This window comes from Eulemur rufifrons, chromosome 8 (assembly GCF_041146395.1).
Source record: "Eulemur rufifrons isolate Redbay chromosome 8, OSU_ERuf_1, whole genome shotgun sequence".
In the NCBI taxonomy this organism is placed as follows: Eukaryota; Metazoa; Chordata; class Mammalia; order Primates; family Lemuridae; genus Eulemur; species Eulemur rufifrons.
In genome coordinates this window covers 7,468,448-7,492,211 of record NC_090990.1, presented here as the reverse complement: position 1 = coordinate 7,492,211, position 23,764 = coordinate 7,468,448, and the positions used below count along the sequence as shown (strand labels likewise).

Below are 23,764 nucleotides of genomic sequence, written 5' to 3'. Positions count from 1 at the left end.
GGATAAAGAGCTTTAAGAAGCTTTGCCAAGTCAAATATCCAGGGGAAGCAATTCTATCCTTCCAATGGTATCTCTTCTACTCCAAATCCCCTGTGATAAACTTTGAATATAGAAAGGAATAAGAATTTTGATATTTGGCTACAGAAAATCACATATTAGAAGACACTGTTATTCAAAGGCATGTTTTAAAATAGAATTGAATGATTTCCTCACTGGCTTTACTTGGAAGATTTATAGAAATGCTCACTATAAGTAACCAAAAGTGGAATTGCCCATTCCCATTTTCATGGGACAATCTCATCCCTGTCTCTGTTTGTCCGGAATGTCTCCAGAGGGCATCATGTTAACCACACACTCTAGTCAAAATAAGTTTTGGTGGCTCAAAGATTACTTCTGCCTGGACAAGGCTGCCCAGCAATCCAAATAAGCAGCAAAACCCACCTCCTAATGGTAAGGATTTCTAAGGTTGTCTAGCTATAGAAAGCCTGTCTCTATAGCTTCTTTTAAACCCAAGTTTAAACTGTATTGCCCCATTATCTTAAGCACACGCTCCACCCTTCCACACATGAAACCGCCAAACTGGCTCTCCTTAACTCCACTTGATACCTTAGAAAAGTTGTCAATTCGGAAAGGAGGGGGTAACTGATCTGTGTCACTAAATGAGATCCTATATGTGGCTCCTCGGAGAGTAATTTCCACGCGTAGGAAGAAGCATTTTCCCAGGGTATCTCTGCAGAATAAGAAAACAAAAGAGGTCACATAAAATGGAGGAAACAAGCTACAATTCACTTTCTTCTTATGCTTCTCACAACAGTGCTTGGGACTCAATCAATACCACCGAACCTACAGACCACTCTGCGTTTTTTGATCATACTAAAAAAGTAGAAGTTGATAATATAATTACAAAATGGTGATTTTCTTTTCTTTTTTTTTTTTTTGAGACAGAGTCTCACTCTGTTGCCCAGGCTAGAGTGAGTGCCGTGGCGTCAGCCTAGCTCACAGCAACCTCAAACTCCTGAGCTCAAGCGATTCTCCTGTCTCAGCCTCCCGAGTAGCTGGGACTATAGGCATGAGCCACCACGCCCGGCTAATTTTTTTTTTCTATATATATTTTTAGCTGTCCATATAATTTCTTTCTATTTTTAGTAGAGATGGGGTCTCGCTCTTGCTCAGGCTGGTCTCGAACTCCTGAGCTCAAACGATCCGCCCACCTTGGCCTCCCAGAGTGCTAGGATTACAGGCGTGAGCCACCGCGCCCGGCCGTGATTTTCAAATTCTCTCATTTCTTCAATATTTACTGATATCCAGCTGTAAAGAAGAGCTAAAAAGCAGAGCATGTATATGATGTATGTGTGGGCACATATATACATTTATATACAGATATATCATTGGAAGGAATTTTTCTTTTTTTTACTTTTTTTTTTTTTTTTTTACCTATGTTCCATGAAAGCTCATCTTTACAGAAAAATATCTGTTAAAAATGTAGAATAAATGGGAGAATTAGAAAGTCACCATTTTAAAACCACCAATGTAGTGACTGCTTCAAATATGAACCATCAAACCATTGAGTGACAGGTTTTTGAGAAACAGAATATTCACAGTCTAAATCATCCCTCCAATGGATTACTCTTATTCACAAAGAAGAAAGGTAAATTTACAATAGAGAGATCTGGTGGACACCACCTTAACCAAGAGATGATCAAACTTAACCCCATCAACAATGGGACCAACAGACACTACAGGCCTCCTGATGGGATGCAACGGGAAACATGTATCGCACAGGTAGCAGTTACCAAAAATGTTTGACCCAAATTCATATATACAGCAGACTATCATCCAAATGCAGAATATAAGACACTCTAAGGTAACTGGCTTGGAGTCTTCGAAAATGTCAATGTCACCAAAAAAGGAAAAGTGGGGCTACTGCAGAGTAAAGGAGACAATACACGAGCCACAGAAAATAACTGATCCTTGACTGGATCCCAGAATGGGGGGAGGGGTTGCTCTGAAGGACATTTTAGTCATTCATTCAGTCTATAAAGACTGCTTATTAGAAAACACATCAATGTTAAATTTCTTCAGTACGTAATAATGGTATAACATTTATTTAGAAAAATGTCCTTATGTTTAGGTAGTAAGTGCTGAAGTTTTTATGGCTGAAGTATCGTGATGACTTCAATTTACTTTCAAATAGTTCAGAAAAGTGGAGAGGGGGAGAGGTGGGAGAGGAGAGATAGAAGGTGGGAGAGAAGAGAAAGGAGAGAGAAAGTGTAGCAAAATGTTGAAAATTGGTGAATCTAGGTAAAAGATATAAGGATGTTCATTGTACTATTCTTGTAACTCTTCTGTAGTTTAAATTGTTTCCAAATGAAAAGTTGGAGAAAGTGAAAGAAATAGATGGCATAGTTCTGTTCTCAGTAGTTTAGGACTGCACACAAAACTATTTTTAAAGGATTAACAAGAGGTACACAAATCATCTTCCTCCTCTTTTACTTCTTTTGGTAGTAATTATGTGTAACTTTTTTGTTTATTCCAAATTGACTTCCTATTCTCACACAGCAGATCTGAGCTGCCTCCACCTAGGCAGTATATAAAACAGTGGTGGTTTTAGCTACAGAATCCCACACCTGTCTTCATTCTCCCTGCCACCCCAGTGAAATCTTACGGAGAACACACACTAACAGACAAAAGTTCTGGCTGAAGTCGGCATGAGGCTGTTGGAGCCCTATGCACTTGGTTCCCTTGGCCCCTAATGTCATCTCCTTCAAGCCCAACAGCTCCCAGGAAGACAGCCTGTAAACCACTGTACCCAAATGCAATTCAAACTAACAAGGCCAAGGCAAAGTATAATTAAGAAGGGCCCAGCAATAAATCAGATAATGCATTTAAAAGTCAAATATAAATACTATTTTAGATCATATATGGTTAAATTGTCATATTTCTGTTCCATTACAATAGTGTTTTCAATAGAGAACTGACCATAATGTGTAAAAGATTAAATTTTGCTTCTAAACGTGTTCATACAGCACTGATTTCAGATTCTTTAGCTTTAAAAACATTTGATGAAAGAAATTAAAGATGACACAAATAAATGAAAAGGCATCCCATGTTCATGGACTGGAAAACATAATTAATATGTCAATACTACAAAACACAATCTACAGATTTAATGTATTCCTTATCAACATTCCAATGGCATTTTTTGCAGAAATAGAGAAAACAATCTTGAAAAAGAAGCATACAGTTGGAGGTCTCACATTTCCTCATTTCAAAGCTTATTACAAAGGTACTGTAATCAAAAACAGTGTGGTGCTGGCATAAAGACAAACAGACCAATGGCACAGATTAGACGGCCCAGAAATAAACCCTCACAAACAGGGTCAAATGATTTTCAACAATGGTACCAAAACCATGTCATTGGGAAACGAGAGTCTTTTAACAAACAGAGTTGGGAAAACCAAATATCTACACACCAAAGAATGACATTGGATGTTCACTTTATACCATATACAAACATGAACCCAAAATGGATCAGAGACCTAAAAGTAAGAGCTAAAACTATGAAAATCTCAAAATAAGAATTCCTACAACTCAACAACAACCTAATTCAAAAATGGGAAACCTAAAAAAACAAACAACCTAATTAAAAAATGTGCAAAGGACTTGAATAGATATTTCTCCAATGAAGATATACAAATGACCAACAAGCACATAAAACATATTCAACATCTCTAATCATTAAGGATATGTGAATCAAAACCACAAAGAGATACCACCTCACACCCATTAGGACGGCGACTATCAAAAACACAGAAAATAACAAATGTTGGTGAGGTTGTGGAGAAATTGGAACTTTTATGCCCTGTCGGTAGGAAAGTAAAATGATGCAACTACTATGGGAAACAGTATGGCGGTTCCTCAAAAAATTAAAAATAGAACGACTACAGGATCCAACAATTCCACTTCTGCGTCTATACCCAAAAATATTGAAAGCAGAGTCTTGAACAGATATTGGTACACCCATGGTCATAGTAGCATTATTCACAATAGTCGAAAGATGGAAGCCACCCAAGTGTCCATCAATAGATGAATGGATAAACAAAAAGTGGTATGTATACACGATGAAGTATTATTCAGCTTTAAAAAGGAGGGAAATTCCGGCATATTACAACACGGATGAACATTGAGGACATTATGCTAAGTGAAATAAGCCAGTCAAAAGAGACAAATGCTGTATGATTCAACTTCTATGAGGTACCTAGAGCAGTCAAATTTATAGGGACACAAAGTAGAATGTAGTCGCCAATGGCTGGGGGCAAGGGGAATGGAGAGTTGTTTAATGGGTACAGAGTTTTCAAAGACGAAAAGACTTCTGGAGATTGCACAGTAATGTGAACACACTTACGTTAATGAGCCATACACTTAAAAATGGTTAAGATGGTAAATTTTATGTGTGTTTTATCAGAATATTAAAATTATTAAACAATTAAAAAAAAAAGCACTTGATGAAAGCAGGAAGAAATATTAAGTCATCTTAAGCTAGTTAAGGTTAAATATGGTTGATATGCCTTAACAAGGGCTGAGCATTCCTGGGCTAGGCACAGAAGGCCAGATGACTTACTGGAACTGCATCAGATGAGAGAAGAGTTTGTGCAAACGTGCCAGAATAGACAAAAACATTTGTAATCAGTGTTACCATCTAAATGCAGACAGACTTTTCAGGGTTGCAGGTAATCAGGATATGAGCTCAGTGTTACTCCTCGGACTTGTAGCCTCTAAGACCACAGCAATGACACAATGGTCAAAACTGGCAACACCCAGTTTAGCTCATTCCATCTAAATGGTCATTTATGCTTCCCTGGACTTTGTAAGTTCTAAGGCCTTCATCTGAGCCAGAAATATATGTACCCATTTTACAAAGAGCAGTGTGGGTTTACTATTTATATTACTACACCTCAAACAAGGCTACTTTTTATCTATATTTAGAGTCTTGAACTTACCTCATGTTGATATGGAAGGAATTATTCTTGTTGACTTCAAAGCCTCCAGACCAAATACAGTTGGGAACATCCATCAGTCTGACACACAATAGCTGATCATAGTCATTCCGAGGCCAGTGGAACACCACACTGGAACCAGGAAGGGTAGAAATGTAACCTTCAGGATTGGCTGTTCCCTAAAACACACAGGATTACTGGCTTTAGTCAACAAGCAAATGATTACTGAGTACCACTCTGAGGCTTACCCTCTACCAAAAGCTATTTGGGTAAAGTCATAGAATGAGTATTCACATCACAGAACTTACAGTCTTGATAGGGATAAGCTATGACATTAAAACTCACTGTACTAGTAAATAAGCACTGGTCATTCTTCAAAAGCAAACGGCTTACCTGTCCCCTGGCAAATTCCCTCTGTGCAAATGCAAGCTTGTGAGATGATTTATTATCTAGCAGGTAACGGGGGGCAAAGATGACCATACAGGTGTCAATGTATCGACCTCGGCCTTTCTTGACGTCAATACCTACAAATAGCAAGAACCATTTTCATGAATTAATCTGAAGAGAAAAAATTCTTGGTTTGACAAAAATAAACAGCCTTCAAAATTACTTAGTTTCTCTGAAAAAACTACTGGATCATCCAGAGAGGATATTGAATCTTCCAGGAATGGAATGAAAGCAGCAATTCACTCAAAATGTTATTCCTTCTTCCTATTCAGACCTTACAAAGTCTCAGAGAGAACATCAGTGTCCTCATAATTCGTAGTTTCTTCACAAAGTGCATATCAGTATAACAGCAACTGAAATGTACAGGTGTTGAGCCACACATACCTTAGGTTTCCATTTACGAAGCTGACTACCAAGACAGTTTAACATGATAAATTTCTGTTTATACTTGGGACACAAAATTTCCTTCTAGAGAACATTGCCACTTTTATGGGATATAATGGAAATTTCAGATTACTTAGTTGGATTCTATAATGCCCTCAACTCACTTGACTCCTCTCTAGTATTGTCTTTTAGCCCATTGCCCAAGAATCCAGCTCAAACATAATGCTAAATATTATACAATTTATTTATTTATAAAATAAATTTGTTTTCAGCACCTACTATGTGCTGGGAAAAAATAACAAAACAGTCCGAAGGAAATCGCAAAAAACAAAGTTCCAAATAAAGAAAGAAAAATGAAGCAGCACTGAATTACCTTAAAAACTCTGATAAAAAAAAATTTTTTTTTTTTTTGAGACTGAGTCTCACTGTGTTGCCTGGGCTAGAGTGCCATGGCGTCAGCCTAGCTCACAGCAACCTCAAACTCCTGAGCTCAAGCAATCCTCCTGCCTCAGCCTCCTTGGTAGCTGGGACTACAGGCGTTCGCCACCATGCCCGGCTAATTTTTTCTATATATATATTTTTAGTTGTTCATATAATTTCTTTCTATTTTTAGTAGAGACGGGGTCTTGCTCTTGCTCAGGCTGGTCTCAAACTCCTGAGCTCAAACGAGTGCTAGCCTCTCAGAGTGCTAGGATTACAGGTGTGAGCCACCGCGCCTGGCCCTGATAAAAATTTTTAAAAATATAAAACTAAGCAGGATGAATTATTCATTCATTCATTCAGTTATAAATACAGCAATTATATCTAAGCCACTGGGCTGAGCTTTGGTTATAAAATGATAAAAAATATTTATAGTAGAAATAATAAAATCAACAACAATAATATTTACTGAACTCTTAATACATGGCAGGCCCTCTACCAAAGGCTTTACACTGAATCCTTATAACAACTTTATGAGTTAAATATTTCATTATTTCCATTTCACAGATGTGGAAACTAAGGCACGGAAAGCTAAGTAGTTTGCTCTAGGTCATGCGGCTAGTAAGTGGCATCGCTGGGATTCAGACCCCCGCAGTCTGCCTCTGGAACCAGCAACCTCACGCGGCTTGCTTATACTGCGACAGGACATGCACGGACCTACTCAGCAGTCCAAGTAACAACAGAACCATAAAAACAGAGACTCCACTATAGGACATGACAACCAGGTGTCTCAGATTTCCCAACACAATCCCAGTTATAAACATTCCAATCTGGTAACTCTGTAGTTATTCACTTATACTGGCTTGAAAACTCTGGTATTCCTTTAATGTAAGCCTTGAAAATACCTGAAAGACTAAGAAAATCACAAAAACAAATTTCCTTGAAACTCTGTATTTAAGAAATGTTATGTAATACTGGGATAGAGAAATATACCTACCCCTTTTCTTTCCGTGATATACAGAAAAGATTTAGTTGTCAGAAATCAACATTATCATAGTTAGCTGATCTCAACTAATACAAAGTCTGCCTACAAAAGATGTATTTAATTCAATATTACAAAAAGAGTCTAGGGTACCCTAGAACACTATAGATAATTTGGGGGAAAGGGGGGGACTTTTTTTTCCCCTTTTCATCTTGGGAAACACCTAATAAATCAATAGATGATAAGATCAAAAGGCACAAAATCCTTTTTGGAAGTCCAAACGAGGCTAACTAGCAGGGCTGTCCCTGGCTTTTCAGTTTGGGACTGTGCTTTCAACTTTCCTGATAGAGAGCTGGTTATCTATCCAATTCTTCAAATATTTAAGTTAGAGATTTCACAAATTCCCTTGATAATATACGGCAAAATCTCATGATCCTTAAGAATTATCAAGTCCTATGTTAGCCCACTGCCCCCCCCATATCCTTTCCCTTATTGGAACAACAAAACTCAAATCAGTCTTGTCCCTAAAAACCTATACTAGGAGCTTTAATGAATGCTCCTAGAATAAAAGTATATATGGGCAATCACTATGTATATCTGACTGGTCTGCTCAATTTGCCTCTCCACAAGAAGTCTACGGTTCTTAGTGCTAGCTGCTTGAAAAGAAAAAAGCTCCCCCACCCCATCCCCCAATTTGTCCCAACTTCAGCTTCCAGCCAGCCTATGGTAGCTTGCTTTGGAAAATATATCAAGGGCAAGGCACCCCAGCAGAAAGCCAAACTCAGCACGAAGCAGCCTTTGCCTAGTCAAGGGGTGGAGCAAACAAATGTGAGAAAAAGTAAAGAAAACGATCCTCAGCTGGAAGATCAAACAAAGTTTATTTCTTTTAAAAATCTTAATGTCAACTTTAAGGTGACAGCTCGCATGTCAAGGGAGAATGAATACAAATCCATGTTTAAAAATCTGAAAAGGAAACTGTACTTGGAAGATTCTTTTCCTAACAAATCCTCAAACATTTAAACATATCCCCGATTCTCCATGGGATTCAGGGGAAATATGTTAATGATGCCACCCCAGTTTTTCCTTCTACAACATGACCACATCTGTCCAACACAGGAGCCACTAGCCATATGTGGCTATTTAACTTTAAATTCATTAAAATTAAATACAATTCAACTCCTCAGTCATACGTGGCCCATTTCTCAGTAACGTGCTCTCAAGTGCTCCGTAGCCGCATGTGGCCAGTGGCTCCTGTATCAGTGCAAAATAGAACATTTCCATCATCACAGAAGTTCTACAAGACAGTGCAGTTCTAGACGGTGCTGAAACACTCAAAACTAAACATTTCTTTGAGATCCTTAGAAATTATATAATAAAAGAAGGATGGATGCCCTGCTAACATTTTAAACCTGAAGCATATTTAAATCAAATTTATCTTAACCATTCAGAAAATCTTTTGACTGTTCTCAAGTGGCCATAAGGCATGTGGGTAGAATATCCCCACCTCCCCTTCCCACCCTTCCTATCTCCAGAAGCTAAGTTAGTTGAGGTGTTTCTAATTACTACAAACACCAAGTACATTTTATTATATTTTCTGCCTCTAATTCGTAGACCCCAATCCTAATCTTACTTCTGACCCAGACTTCCCCTTTGTATCTAGGCAGGTCACTTAACCTCTCTCCTTCAGTTTCAAGAAGAACAATGCTTCTTACCCTCTTAGGGTTTACAAATTTTAATGAATCCGTGGGAATACTTGGAAGATGAAAAGCATTCTAAGTGTTCCTATTATTCCCCTGAAAAACAAGGATTCAAGCCAAACTGATACTTTCCTGACACAGGTGAGTCTGAAATTAAACAGAGCCACAGACCTCAAAAGGGCAGTGTTTAGGTGGCTCCGCAGATCCCCAGGAGAACAGATCTGTGTTGATATTAACCTAGCATTCAGAGAGGAGATACCTGACTCAATGCCAAATGAGAAAATCAGCACTTGTAGCTAGACCAAATGCACAGCCAGCTTATTCCTCCCAGCCTGAGGTTATCGGCCAACGATTCTTACTCTCCCCCTGCCCCAAACGTGACCCACCAATGTTATAGATCAGCCCTGGGCGATTTCCTTGCTGGATGACTTTCAAAGCTCGGACACCACTACCACCATCCAGGGAGAAGCCCTGACACCAGCCCGGCATGCCTTCCGGATGAATCCCCCTTCCGATTCTCATCGTGCAGCTGTGGGGCAGAAAAGCAAAGATGTACATATTCATCCACAAGAAAGTCTTATCTACTTGTTCTAATCAGGAAATACTAATGTAGCTATTACCCAAAACTAGATCTCTAATACTGACTCTCTTCCTCACTCTTATGTGATTCCCAAGCACAGTGGGAAATTAATCAGTGGTCAAAACTCCACCTTAGAGGCTGAGCATGGTGGCTCACACCTGTAATCCTAGCACTCTGGGAGGGCAAAGCAGGAGGAATGCTTCAGCCCAGGAGTTCAAGATCCACCTGCCAATAGTAAGACCTCAGCTTTACAAAAAAAAATCAGCCAAACGAATGTGGTGCATGCTTGTAGTCTCAGCTACTCAGGAGACTGAGGCAGGAGGATCACTTGGGCCCAGGAGTTGAAGGCTGATGTGAGTTATGATGATGCCATTGCACTCTAGCCAAGGCAACAGAGTGAGACCTTCTCTCAAAAAAAAAATAATCCAAAACAACCCTCTATCTTAGAGGTAGCCACAGTCCAACAGTGTGTGAAATATATTGACATCTACGACTAAATCCTTTAGGAGAAAACATTAGGATTCTATAAGCATAACATATGAGGAAACACTATCATTTCTATTACTTCCCTGAAAATCATGGATTCAGGTCAAACTGATCCTTTCCTGACTCAGGTATTTTCAAGGGTTCATTAAAAAAAAAAAAAAGCAAGAGAAGAGTATGGACATAAGATGCAGCCAACGGTGCATTGCTTCTAAGGATCGGTACCATTACAACAGGAAAGCATTGTTCAGTTGGTCAATGTCTTATCTCTCATCTTATAATTGCCCTCCCTAAACCACTGGGATGTTGGGGAGAATCCAGTGAGATAGTCTATGTGGAAATACTTTGGGAACTACGAAATCCATGGATAAAACAAACTGTTTGACAAATGTGAAGTCCTAGATCTAAAACTGTCCAAATCCTTTCAGGAAAAGAATGAGACTGGGCTTGTGGTACATGTCGAGTAGCCGGCTGTATCTCCTACAATATCTGCAACTCTAATCAATCTTCTCTCCTTGACTACAACACCAATCTAGATTCTAGCTCTCCCTGGTAGGTGCATCTGTACCCACTAAAGTGCAGTACTCCAGAAGCCTTCCTGTTAAGCTTTCGGCGTAATTCTACAGATAACAGGGCATGGTATTCTAGTACTATCAGATACACCTCTTCATCTCTGGATTAGGGCTCTGAATGAGAAGACTCCTATAAAAAGCAGAACATCAAAACCAAGAATAAAAAGAATTAATGCTCCTACCATACATTAAAAGGACATGTCATCTCGTCCTCACAATTGTTGCTTTTCACGGCTTTTAAACATGCAATGAGTGGTTTGAGATTTTAAAATGGTACATTTTATTTCAAGGGTAAAAGGGATGAATTTTAAAACCTTACACAAATCCTGGATTGGATTAATGGGGCTGAAGGTTTTACCAAAGGGTCAGTCTATGTCCACTCTGATGCCAGCTCCTCTGCCTGTGCTAAAAGCTTACAGGGGAAGAGAAACTGCAGAGAAAGGGAACACATAGGTTTCTCTTCGCTGGCAGAGTTATGAGTAAGAGAACTACTTCAATACATGTAAAATAAAACTAGCTTTCATTATAAACCAACCAAATGGTTTATTTTCGGTATCGAATAACACAGAAATTAGATCCCCAAGAATCCCATTAGGTCATGGTTCTATTCCCCTGCCAAGTCAGAATTGTTATCTATGGTATATTTCTACTTACATGGATATATTATAGCCTTTGCTAATTTCTTCCCTTCCCTAGGAGCTTATTTCCCCTTCCCATAAATAACTGTACTCACAGGTTGGGCTGCTCTTTGTCAGCATAGCAGAATAAGAGAGGGCTCAGGCTCCGGGCCAGCTCGTGTTCCTCAAACTGGCCTGCAGCATCTGTCTTTGCATTGTCCTGTCTGAAGATCAGTGGTAACCCTTGAGAAAGGAGGGGAGAGGTTTATGTCAATCCCACCCAGCCTACCCAAGAGAGATGCAAATGGTAAATAAAAAAAAAATCATCAAGGGTGAAAATAGTTAAAATTGAGTGTATTTAGTGGGCTCAGTTCATTGAATAAAAGGACAGTTTTGACCAGGATCAAGCACTTGTTATGGAAGCAGGAAGGTTTCAGCAGCTTAGACTGCTGAAGTAATCTATTTGCATTGGCTCCATTTAGTGAGCTGAGCAAATAAATCTGAATTCCCATGACTAACGCCAAAGGCTTACTGGGGCGGCCTCTGTACATACCTGTTTTGTTAATCAGCCAATATGGAGCAGAAATGAAGATCTTTAAGGATCCTTCTGCTCGGCACACAATCCGGATGGTGAGGTTTAGCTGCCGCCGGTTGATGTCATAGAGTCGCATTCTCACCATATAGTTTTGGGTTCCAGGTGGAATGAGCAATTCTTTACAGAGGGGAAAATTCTCCAATGATACCCCTAAAGAAGATAAAATTATTAACTTTCTAGGTTCTCACTTTAGTTTGTTAAAATAGCCCACAGAAAACTAAATTGGATTCCTTTTGGAAAGAGCAATAACTAAATATCTCACTGGTAAATATCTCATTAGATTGGCCATTGTCCTCTAGCTGAGGTGAGAATAAATATAAGAAAACCAGAAGTCCTAGAAGTCACATTAGGGAGTCTAAATTGTACAAGTAGAAGAATCCGAATACCAAAAAGCTATTAGTAGCAGTTATGATCATTAAGAGATCATGATATATCCTATGATGGAAGGGGGCAGGGGGGACAGGTGTTTCTGTTTTGTACTGGGGCTCAACAAATATTTAAAGAAGTATATTTTAAAAAACTAACAAACACTAAAGACCTACTTTCTTTAGAATGAATAGAATTGCACTATTTTTCTTTTCTAAATTAAGCTCAAGGGTTATATGGTCATTGAAATGTAATCTTGTCACTGTGGGACACATTGCTCAAGTTCAGTTAGTTTCAGGTTCCTCGTCTATAAAGGGGGGCACCACCTGTCTCAGCCTGAGCCAAGCACTGTTGTAAAGATCAAATGAGATGATACAGGGAAAGCAATTACATAACTGCAAAAAGATAAATATCTAAGTTACTATTACTTTAACGTGTCTATGGCAGTTTTAAAGAAACATACTTTCTTCTTAAACTCCAGGAGTACTTCATTGCTTTTTTTTAAACTTAAAGATTTTTTTTAATTGACACATAGTAATTGTATGTGTTGATGGGGTACAGTAAGATGTTTCAATAGATATATACATTGTGTAATGACCAAATCAGGGTGTTTTGCATTTCCCTAATCTCACACATTCATTGTTTCTTTGAGAACACTGAAAATCCTCTCTTCTAGCTATTATGAAACATACCACACAGTATCGTCACCTATAATCACCCTTGCTCTTTAAGGGCTGCAAATATGATAATGACTCTCTACTTTGACTTCATTCATCCTTAAAACTGAAAATTACTTGATGCATTAAACATTCCAAACTTCCATTTCTTCATCAGTACAATGGGGCAGATAACTGTTGCCACAGGGATTACATGAGATCGCCTGTGTGAAAAAGTCTGGCTTATGCCTGGAGTACAGTGTATGCTTAGCAAATGTTTATCTCTTCCCGGAAAAGAGAAGAAGAAGAGACATGTGAGTTTGTTCATTTTACAGCTAGGAAAAAGTATGGTCTAAAAATAATACATACCTCAAGTGAGCAATGTAAGAAAAAAGGCTCCACTGAGTGCCTCCTCTATAAATATTCTGGCTTTTCAGTTTTTTTCTTTTGATCATTTTCTGTAAGTTTTTTTTTGTTTGTTTGTTTGTTTTTTTTCAAGAGATGTGGTCTTGCTATGTTTCCCAGGCTGGAGTACAGTGGCAATTCACAGGTGCTATCATAACGCACTATAGCCTCAAACTCCTGGGCTCAAGCTATCCTCCCACCTCAGCCTCCTGAGTAGCTGGGACTACAGATGCATGCTACCATGATTAGCTACAGGGTTTTTTTGGTTTGTTTGTTTTTAAACTGCATAATTCCTTTAAGCTGGTGATATAGCTCTCTCCAAATATCATGTTGCGACTGATCCCCAATGTTGGAGATATGGCCTGATGGGAGGTATTTGGGTCATGGGGCCAGATCCCTCATGAATGGCTTGGTGCTGTCCTCTGGAAAATGAGTTCTCACTCCATTATTTCTCACGAGAACTGATTACTTAGAAGAGCCTGCTGGGTATGGTGGCTCATGCCTGTAATCCCAGCTACTCAGGAGGCTGAAGCAGGAGGATCACTTGAGGCCAGGAGTGCAAGACCAGTCTGGGTAACATAGCAAGACCCTGTCTCTTAAAAAATGAAAAAATTAATTAGCCAAGCATGGTGGCACATGTCTGTAATCCCAGCTACTCAGGAGGCTGAGGTAGGAGAATTACTTGAGCTCAGGAGTTTAAGGCTGTAATGAGCTATGATCCCACCACGGCACTCCAGCCTGGGTGACAGAGCAAGACCCCAGCTCTTAAAAAAAAAAAGAGAGAGAGAGAGAGAGAGAGAGAGCGCGCGCGCGCGCCTGGTATCTCCTTCATACTTCCCCCCGACCCACTTCCCCTCCCTCTCACCATGTGACATGTGACATGCCAGTTCCCCTTTACCTTCCACCATGAGTGGAAACTTCCTGAGGCCTTCATCAGAAATAGATGCTGACACCATGCTTCTTATACAGCCTACAGAACCATGAGCCAAAGAAAGCTCTTTTCTTTATAAATTACCCAGCCTCAGGTATTCTTTTATAGCAATGCAACATGGACTAAGACAGCTGGCCTATTGAGATATACGTACCATAATTTCTCCAAGATATTTATGAAATAATCACAAAATACTCATTGATATTTTCATAGGATTACAACAAATGATTATTTGACTACATCCTTACCTAGCTCAATGTTCTGGGATGTATCAGCTGTATGGAGAGCTGCCTCCTTGCCAGGTTTCAGTGTCCCATTAATTGGCATTCCTTTAACATAAAATTCAAGCTCACAGGGTAGCAAGTTGCAGATTACCACAGTTGGCAGGAGATATATAGTATGCCCAGGCTGTCGGAAAATCTGTTTTGCACTGTCAGAAAATATGTTTGAAGGCATGTAATCTGGATAATTCTCTTTCTTTATAGCCACACAAAACCTATGAAGACAAAACGGTGTGAAAACCATCAGCCTGAATGAAGAATTTTTTTTTCTCCTTAGCTGAGTATGAGAAAGAGTAACATTAAAATGATTTGATAAGTCAGTAAGATATTTGCAATGTTCAATCCAAATATATCTGGAGGCATAATACACAATGAAATGCATAGATTTTAAATATTCAGTTTGGTGAATTTTGATAATTATATACACTTCTTTAACCACCACCTGAAATAAATTATAGAATATTTCTCTCACCCCAGAAAGTTCCCTCATGTCCCTTTTCCACTGATATTCTCTTCCATCATTAATGTAACCACTTTCTAACATTTATCACTATGGATTAGTTGTGTCTGTTCTTGAACTGCATAGAAATGGAATCATGCAGTATATAGTACTCTTTGTGCCTGGCCTTTTTTCCTCAACATGGATTCTCAGCAAGATTCAGTCATGTTGTTGTATACATCATATTTGATTTTTACCATTGCCTGGTAGTACACCATGGTACTAGTGAATGAATCCTTTTTTATTTATTCATTATCCTGTTGACAGCCAATTGGGTTGCTTCTAGTTTAGGACTAAATGAACATTCTTCTACAAGTATTTTTGTGGCCGTATATCTTTACTATTCCTAGGTTAATACCTAGGAGTAGACTTGTTGGGTCCTTAACTTTTATAAAAAACTGTCACAAATTTCTCCAAAGTGGTTGTGCCATTTGACACTCCCACTAGCGATTTATAAGAGTTCCAATTGCTCCACATCTTTGTCAACTTTTGGTGTTGTCAGTCCTTCTTGTTTTAGCCATTCTAGTGAAAGCAAAATATTCTTCACTGTGGTTCAGATCTGCATTTCCCTAATGATTAATGATGCTAAGCATCTTTTCATTTGTCTGTTGGCCATTTGTATATTCTCTTCTGTAAACTGTCAGTTCAAGTCTTTTTTTTTTTTTTTTTTTTTTTTTTTGAGACAGAGTCTCACTCTGTTGCCCAGGCTAGAGTGAGTGCCGTGGCGTCAGCCTAGCTCACAGCAACCTCAAACTCCTGAGCTCAAGCGATCCTCCTGTCTCAGCCTCCCGAGTAGCTGGGACTACAGGCATGCGCCACCATGCCCGGCTAATTTTTTCTATATATATTTTTAGCTGTCCATATAATTTCTTTCTATTTTTAGTAGAGGTGGGGTCTCGCTCTTGCTCAGGCTGGTCTCGAACTCCTGAGCTCAAACGATCCGCCCACCTCGGCCTCCCAGAGTGCTAGGATTACAGGCGTGAGCCACCGCGCCCGGCCAATACAGTTCAAGTCTTTTGCCTATTTTTATTAGGTTGTTTATCTTTTTACTGTAGATTTGTAGGAAGTTCTTCACATATTCTATATAAAATTCCTTTGTCAGATGTATATATTTTTCCAATTCTGCGGTTTGTCTCTTCCTTTTCTTACTGTTGTCTACTGATGAATCAAAAATTTTAACAAAATTCAATTTCTCAAGTTTTTCTTTAGTGGTTAGTGCTTCTTGTGTAGGAAATCATTGTCTACTCCAAAGTCATAAAGATATTTTTCTATGGTTTCTAGAAACTTTATGATTCTGAGTTTTACATTTAGGTCCATGATCAGATTAAGTTTTGCATATGAAGTGAGATAGGGGTTGAAGATCACATTTTCATCTGGATATCCACTTGTTTCAGCAATATTTGTTTAAGACTTTCCTTTCCCTCATTTAGATTGACTTGGCTCCTTGACTGATAATCAAGTCTCCATATATGCGTGGGTCCATTTCTAGATTCCCTTTTTGTCACACTGATCTATCTTCTATCTTTATGCCATTTACATATTGTCTCAATAACTGTGACTATACAGTGAGCCTTGAAAACAGGTTTTACAAGTCTTCTAGCTTTGTTCTTCTTTTTCTTTTCTCTTTTTTTTCTTTTTTTTTAGAGATGGAGTCTTGCTATGTTGCCCAGGCTGGTCTTGAACTTCTGGGCTTAAGCAATTCTCACACCTTGGCCTTCCAAAGTGCTGGGTTACAGGTGTGAGCCATCATGCCCAGCCTGTTCTTCTTTTTAAAGATGACACTAAATATTCTAGATCCCTTGTATTGCCATATAAATTTATAATAGCTTGTCTATTTCTTTAAAGCAGCCCAATGGATTTTGATAGGGATTGTATTATATCTTCAGATCCATTTATTGAGAATGGAAATCCTAAAAATACCAAGTCTTCAAACCCATGAACTTGGTATATCTTTCTACTTATTTAGATTCTCTTTAATTTCTCTCAGCAAGGTTTTACAGAAACTTTCTAGGGTAGAAGACTCATACATCTGTCCTCAGATTGGTTCCTGGGGATTTAATGTTTTTGATGCTATTGTGAATGATGTTTTTTAAAATCACATTTTCCCATTGTTCATGGCTAGAGCATAAGAATACAACTGATTTTTACAAGTTGATCTTGAATCCTGAAATCTTGCATAAGTAGGTCTAGCAATTTTCTTACATATTCCATGCCTTTTCTACATACCTAATTGTGTCATTTGCAAACAACAAGAGTTTTATATCTTTTGAGATCTTTACTCTTTTTTGACATCTTATTTATTATTTATTCAGCCTTATTGCAATGGCTAGGACTACTACTGCCATGTTAAGTAGAGTGCCTGGTTCCCAAGTGTAAAGGGAAAAGAGTTTAATGTTTCACCATCAAGTATGATGTTAGCTGTAGGTTCATCATAGATGCCCTTTAGTGGATTTTAAAAGTTCCCTTCTATCCCTACTTTGCTGAGTGTTATGGACTGAATGTTTGTGTCACCCCAAAATTCCTACGTTGAAGCCTTAACCCCCAATGTAATCGTATTTGGAGGTGGGTCCTTTTGGAGGTAATTATATTTAGATGAAGTGATGAGGGTGGGGCACCCATAATGGGATTAATGTACTCATAAGAAAAGGAAGAGAGACCAGAGCTCTCTGTGCCATGTCAGGCAGCCATCTGCAAGTCATGAAGAAGAAGAACCTGACCAGGAACTGAATCGGCAAGCACCTTAATCATGGACTTCCCAGCCTCCAGAACTGTAAGAAATAAATGTCTATTGCTTAAGCCCCTCAGTCTATGGTATTTTGTTACAGAGCAGCCTGAGCTGACTAAGACACTAAGCATTATCATGAATGGATGTTTAATTCTAGCAAATGCTATTGATATTTTTTTGCATTGGCCAAGATTATCTGATGTATTTGCTCTTTTAGCCTCTTAATATGGTAAATTACATTTGCTTATTTTCAAACGTTAAGCTAATCTTACATTTCTGAGATAAACCCATTTACTGGATATCTGCATGTCTTCACGGGGGACACTGGTTCATAGCTTTTTTTTCTCTTATGGCATTGATATAGATCTTGTGCAGAGAACTGGTATTATTTCTTCCTTAAATGTCTGGTAAAATTCACCAGTAAAGTCATATGAGCCTAGAGTGTTCTTTGTGGGAAGACTTTTCTATAAATTAAATTTCTTTGATAGATATTAGATTTTCTGTTTCTTATCAGTTTTCATAATTTGTCTTTTTCAAGAATAGTGTCATTTAAGTGTGGAATTGATTGGCATAAAATTGTTATCTCCTTTTCATCCTTTTAATGTCTTTAGGATCTGTAATAATGTCTCCTTTTTTCATTCCTCATGTTGGTAATTTGTATTATCCCTCTTTTCTCCTTGATCAGTCTTGCTAGAGGTTTATCCAATTTATGAATCTTTTTAATAAGCCAGTTTTGAGATTGCTGATTTTGTATTTGTTTCTAATTCACTGATTTCCGCCCTTATTTTTATTGTCTTCTTTTTCTATTTCTTTGTGTTTAATTCACTCTTGTTTTTCTAGCTTAAGGTCGAAGATTACATCAGTGATTTTATGTCTTCCTCATTTTCTAATATGAGGATTAAAAACTATAATTTCTCCCCTAAGAACTGCTTTTGCTATATCCCCCATATTTTAACATGTCTGCTCTTTATTATTGTTCAATTCAAAATATTTTCTAATTTCCTTTGCGATTTCTTCTTTGACCCATGGGTTACTTAGAAATATATTGTTTAATTTCTAAATATTTGGGGATTTATTAGACATCTTATTGTTGTTATTTTTAGTTTGGTTCTATTGTGATCAGGAAATATATTCTATACCGTTTCAATTCTTTAATATGTATTGATCTTTGTTTTATGATCCAATAGATGGTCTCTCTTGATGAATGTTCTACACATACTTGAAAAGAATGTACAATCTGGAGTTGTTGGGTAAAGCATTCTATAAGTGTCGACTGGAACAAGCTGACTGATAGCATTGTTCAAATCTTTTATATCTTTATTGATTTTTTTTTCTATAAATTACTGAAGGGAAGTGTTAAAATTACCAGCTACAGCAATTTATCTATTTCTCCCTCTAGTCTGTTAATCACTGGCAAAACTGAGTAAAGGGTATAGTGGAATTCTTTACACTATTCTTGTATCTCTTCCCTAATTTTAAACTAAATGAATGCCTGTCTTAACTATAAAGGAAACTAAAGCTAACAATCTCTACCCAAGTTTAAAGTCTAGGTTTATTAGGGTCTAATAATAGCAAACTAATAACAGTATTTTTTCCAGCATGGAATCTAGTAACATATTCCTATATTCTTCAGAAGGAGAAAACAGGAGTTTAAATGCTTGGGCAATTTTGTCAAAGTCCTCAAGGAAGTCAGCATTAGGCGTACAAACCTTCTAAAATCTCACTCAAAAAACTTCCAACCCCAGAATTTTACTTCCCAATTTAGGAATGGGAACAAGTTGTTTTTTGGGGTTTTCTTTTCCTCTCCCTGTATGTCCTCACTTTATGCTGACGTACACACACAAGTTTCTCATCTTGTACATGTGAGTAGTGTGTTTGTCGGTTGTTTTTCCCACAAATATTAAATGATAACCAAACCTCTCTGGCTCCCACCAAGGGTTAAGTCTTGAGTTCTCATGAACTCTAACTTCACGAATAAGAATTATAGGGTTTTGTTTTGTTTTATTTTTTAGACAGAGTCTCACTTTGTCACCCCAGCTGGAGTGCAGTGGGGTCATCACAGCTCACTGTAACCTCAAACTCCTGGGCTCAAGCAATCCTCCTGCCTCAGCCTCCTGAGTAGCTGGGACTACAGATGCAGGCCACCAAGCCTGGCTAATTTGTTCTATTTTTTAGGAGAGACAGGGTCTTGCTCTTACTCAGACAGGTCTCAAACTCCTGACCTCAGGCAATCCTCCCGCCTCAGCCTCCCAGAGGGCTGGGATTACAGGCATGAGCCACCGCACCTGGCCAAGAATTGTAGGGTTTTTAATAAGCACAACCAAATCACTATGGATCTTTAGAGAAAGAATGGTAATAGAGTCACGTCACCCTGAAAAGAAGAAAAAAAAAAAAAAAGTGACATGCCATAGTAGCAATACTACATACCTGAAGAATCGGCTTTTTTCCGTGTCCATAGAGTGGCACTCTCGTTTGCTGCTACTAACCTCTGTAGTCTTCACTACATTGGTCCAATGAATAGGAACCTTACAGAAAAATACACCCAATCCTTTAGGCCGGGCCTGTAGCCGCCAAGAAGTGAGGTGTAAAGGCACAGCAAACGAATCCCCTGGCATGACAGCAGGAAGCACCACTGGTTCTGCCATAGAAATAAGTGTCAGCACTTTCAGGCAATGATCCTACACCCCAAAGATTGACTGTCTCAGGACAAAAGGAAGAGCACTGTACACTGACTGCTGGAGAAGATACTACTAGGGGAACAGAGAGCGGACAACAGTCAACAAATATTTACCAAGCTTTTACTACATTCTAGACAACCAAAACATACTGTCTGGAGCTGATGGGCTGTCCAGTCTTAGTTCCATTGGTGTCTCAAGTCTGTTCCTCACAATGAGGGCTGATCGGACAGTGATTACTTTCCGAGCACTGCCTTCCATAGTCACCGCAAAGACCACCCGGACAGGTGGGAGTGAAGAGAACTGGGAAAGAGAAATAGAAATAAAATAGTGTGCTTCTGAAAAAACACGCAGGATACAACAATATCAACCAGAATGTCTAAATCAAAAACATCTTATTGCTATAACTCTTCAGTGAAATCAGTCATTAGACCCTAAAACCATTCTGCTTTAAAAGGAATGAATATCCTATAAATAAATATTATTAAAAACAGCTAATTCTAAAAAATTTCAACAAAAATAGATTATCTAGTCATATGTGGTATCACACGGAGTGTCACCAGGAAAAATCAGTCTTAAGCCTCTAGACACAATATAAAGAATGTTCGCCTAAGACTGTGGTAATAAACTACCCAATTTTCTAAACTTCCTGCAACGTGGTAAGAAACAATCCGCTGGAAGTTACCCTTCATTCATACTCCCCTGGGTTCCCACACATCAGCCCTTACATGGAAACTGTGAAGACGACTTGTTTTCAACTCTACCGGAGGGGAATAAAATAAAGATCATCCAAGCGACTAAAATTACAAACAATGAGGCAGGACTTTGCAAAACATTAAATGACTTCCCTTCTATGTTATTTTCCTCAGAGATTAATATTAAATTGAGAAAGCATTCCTTGGACACTAACAATGGGTTGGGTGCTACCCAAAAATACACAGAAAAACAGAAGAAAGCCTTTTGAGATTGACACTCGTCTTTGTAAAATCCAGAGAGTGTATAAGGAAGAATTGTCTGTATCAGTGTGCCTGTCTCAGGAATAAATAATAATATTTTTAAATGTCATAAAATTTACTATTTAGGCCCATATACTATTCATTGGCCTGCATGCCTATAGAAAAGCCAACATTTGTATTTCAAAGAACTTTAAAAACAAATTTTTCTTTCTTCAAAAACCCTCTAGGTTCTGTTCAAAATTCACTCTTTTATAAACAGGACACCAAATTTCAGAAACTCAACATAACTGAGAGAAATTATTTATTTCTGGTTTTGGGTTACAGCCATTATGTTATTTTTCCATATGTTCATTCACACATTCAACAGACATTTTGTGTTAATACCATGTGACAGGAAATTTTCTTAAAAGCACAAAATCCCACTTTAGGTATACCAAAGAGAAAGTTTCTAAAAGTATTACTCTTAGAGTGAGTGTCCAGAACATATTAACAATGTTTTTTTTACTGGAGAAACAAATGGCATCACATTCAAGCTTTTCATTCCGCCAACTTTTTTATTAAGACAAACAGTATATGAAAATCAACCTAATAAACAATAAAGTGAAGAGCTCCATGTTTTGAACCAAGACTTCCAGGAAGTCTAAATGGAAAGGCAAACTATAATTTTCTGCAGTGTTCTCAGAAGGACACAATTCTGGGCATAAATCATCATCAAAGCTCAAGCTTCCACTGACCCAGCCCTGCAAGGCCCCACTATTCAAAGCCCACAACAACTGTTTAAAATTTTGATATTGCTGCCTCCAAATCTACCTGAAATTTTATATTTCAAAACTTAAGATCCTCAGGGAGAAGAAATTATAAGCAAAAGCCTGAAAAGATTTTTAATGTCATCTTGTAATGGTGTTTCAAAAGCCAAAAAGGAAAAAAAAATTTTACTATTTTTCCTTCTTGTTTACTTTCATGATGTTTAGACCCAAACCTATGAAATACATATGGCCATACCAGGGTTAATTTCTATTTTAACTTAGAAAGAAAAACACAGCTTGAACCAAAACATTTGTCTTTTCTTCTTCCCTGTACTACTCAGTCTCACACACCAACTTAGGTAAAAACATCTTACTGCAAGTTTTTTGAAAAGGAAGGTGATCATTAATATAAAAGGGCAGAGAGGCTGGGCACGGTGGCTCACGCCTATAATCCTACCACTCTGGGAGGCCGAGGTGGGTGGATCGTTTGAGCTCAGGAGTTCAAGACCAGCCTAAGCAAGAGTTAGACCCCGTCTCTACTAAAAAATAGAAAGAAATTAACCGGACAATTAAAAATATATAGAAAAAATTAGCCGGGCATGGTGGCCCACGCCTGTAGTCCCAGCTACTCAGGAGGCTGAGGCAGGAGGACTGCTTGAGCCTAGGAGTTTGAGGTTGCTGTGAGCTACGCTGACGCCACAGCACTCTAGCCCAGGCAACAGAGTGAGACTCTGTCTCAAAAAATAAATAAATAAAATAAAATAAAACAAAATAAAAGGGCAGAGATAAATTCCAATCACATATATGTCATTGAGTCCCCTGGCCATCAAGAAATACACATCTAGGTATGGTTCAGGCGCAGTGCATATACTCAGTAAACACAATGGCAACAGGAAAATCATACTCACATAAACCTGAGGATGGATAATATTTGTCCTGCTGCCTGGGCTGCCAATCTAAGAAAGATTCCAAAAGTCAGAGAGTCAGCACAGATAGTAGGCACCATTAAATTCAATAACAATATAATCTGCTTGAAAGGATGGTGTTTCAAATACTTTCAGGTAAAGTATGGTCTCCTATGAAGATAAAACATCTTTTCTTGAAAGATATGGGGAAAACAATATTTATTTTACAACCATTCAATGTATACCAAATTTCTCCATTCAGAACACTTCAATACCATGGAAAGGTATCTATGGGCAAATTTAGTCCTTTCATTATCAGACATGAACTTAGGCAAAAAAGTAATCTTCAAAGAAAAATAAGTTTTTTTGTTTTTTTCTCCCTAAGAAACATGGGGCACCAGAGAACAGTGAAAACGAACACTTGTGGAACAGTGCTCTCCAAGAATATTTTTCATGAGGCAAGCAAGCATGAGGAAAGCTGCAATATTTCTCTGCAAATTTGTACTTTCCACCTCACCACCAGCTACGCACAAGTGAGAGCAATTATCCTGTGAGGTATGAACGAGTGTGGGCAAGAGCGTCACGACAGCTGCATCGGCCAGGAGGCCAGCGTCCACCCGCACACGAGCCAGGCCTGCGACCTGCGTCATTCCCTGGACAGATCCTCCAACCCCGAGGACTACAGGATGGTATAAAATTAGGGCAAGGGTGCATGTGAGCATGTGTGATCAGAAAAGAAACAACGGTAGACATTTCTTTGTGCCACAGAGAAGGATTTGGAGACAGAGCGAAAAGGATCAAGGAGCAGCATTGTAAGAAATGTAAAGACAGTGTATAAAGAAAGC

At 38.5% G+C, this 23,764-nt stretch overlaps 1 protein-coding gene across 1 annotated transcript in view; it reads right to left on the bottom strand.

Moving 5' to 3' along the window:
• The window catches only part of VPS13D (vacuolar protein sorting 13 homolog D), a 248,113-nt gene that overhangs the window by 124,433 nt on the left and 99,916 nt on the right, over window positions 1-23,764 (bottom strand). Inside the window, exons 44-53 of the mRNA XM_069479363.1 lie at window positions 22,923-22,970; window positions 20,465-20,615; window positions 20,065-20,275; window positions 14,381-14,628; window positions 11,733-11,924; window positions 11,296-11,422; window positions 9,314-9,456; window positions 5,391-5,521; window positions 5,001-5,176; window positions 607-730 (exon numbers count right to left, since the gene is read on the bottom strand). Of these exons, the coding sequence (XP_069335464.1) occupies window positions 607-730; window positions 5,001-5,176; window positions 5,391-5,521; window positions 9,314-9,456; window positions 11,296-11,422; window positions 11,733-11,924; window positions 14,381-14,628; window positions 20,065-20,275; window positions 20,465-20,615; window positions 22,923-22,970 (1,551 nt within the window). The remainder of the gene's footprint in view (window positions 1-606; window positions 731-5,000; window positions 5,177-5,390; window positions 5,522-9,313; window positions 9,457-11,295; window positions 11,423-11,732; window positions 11,925-14,380; window positions 14,629-20,064; window positions 20,276-20,464; window positions 20,616-22,922; window positions 22,971-23,764) is intronic.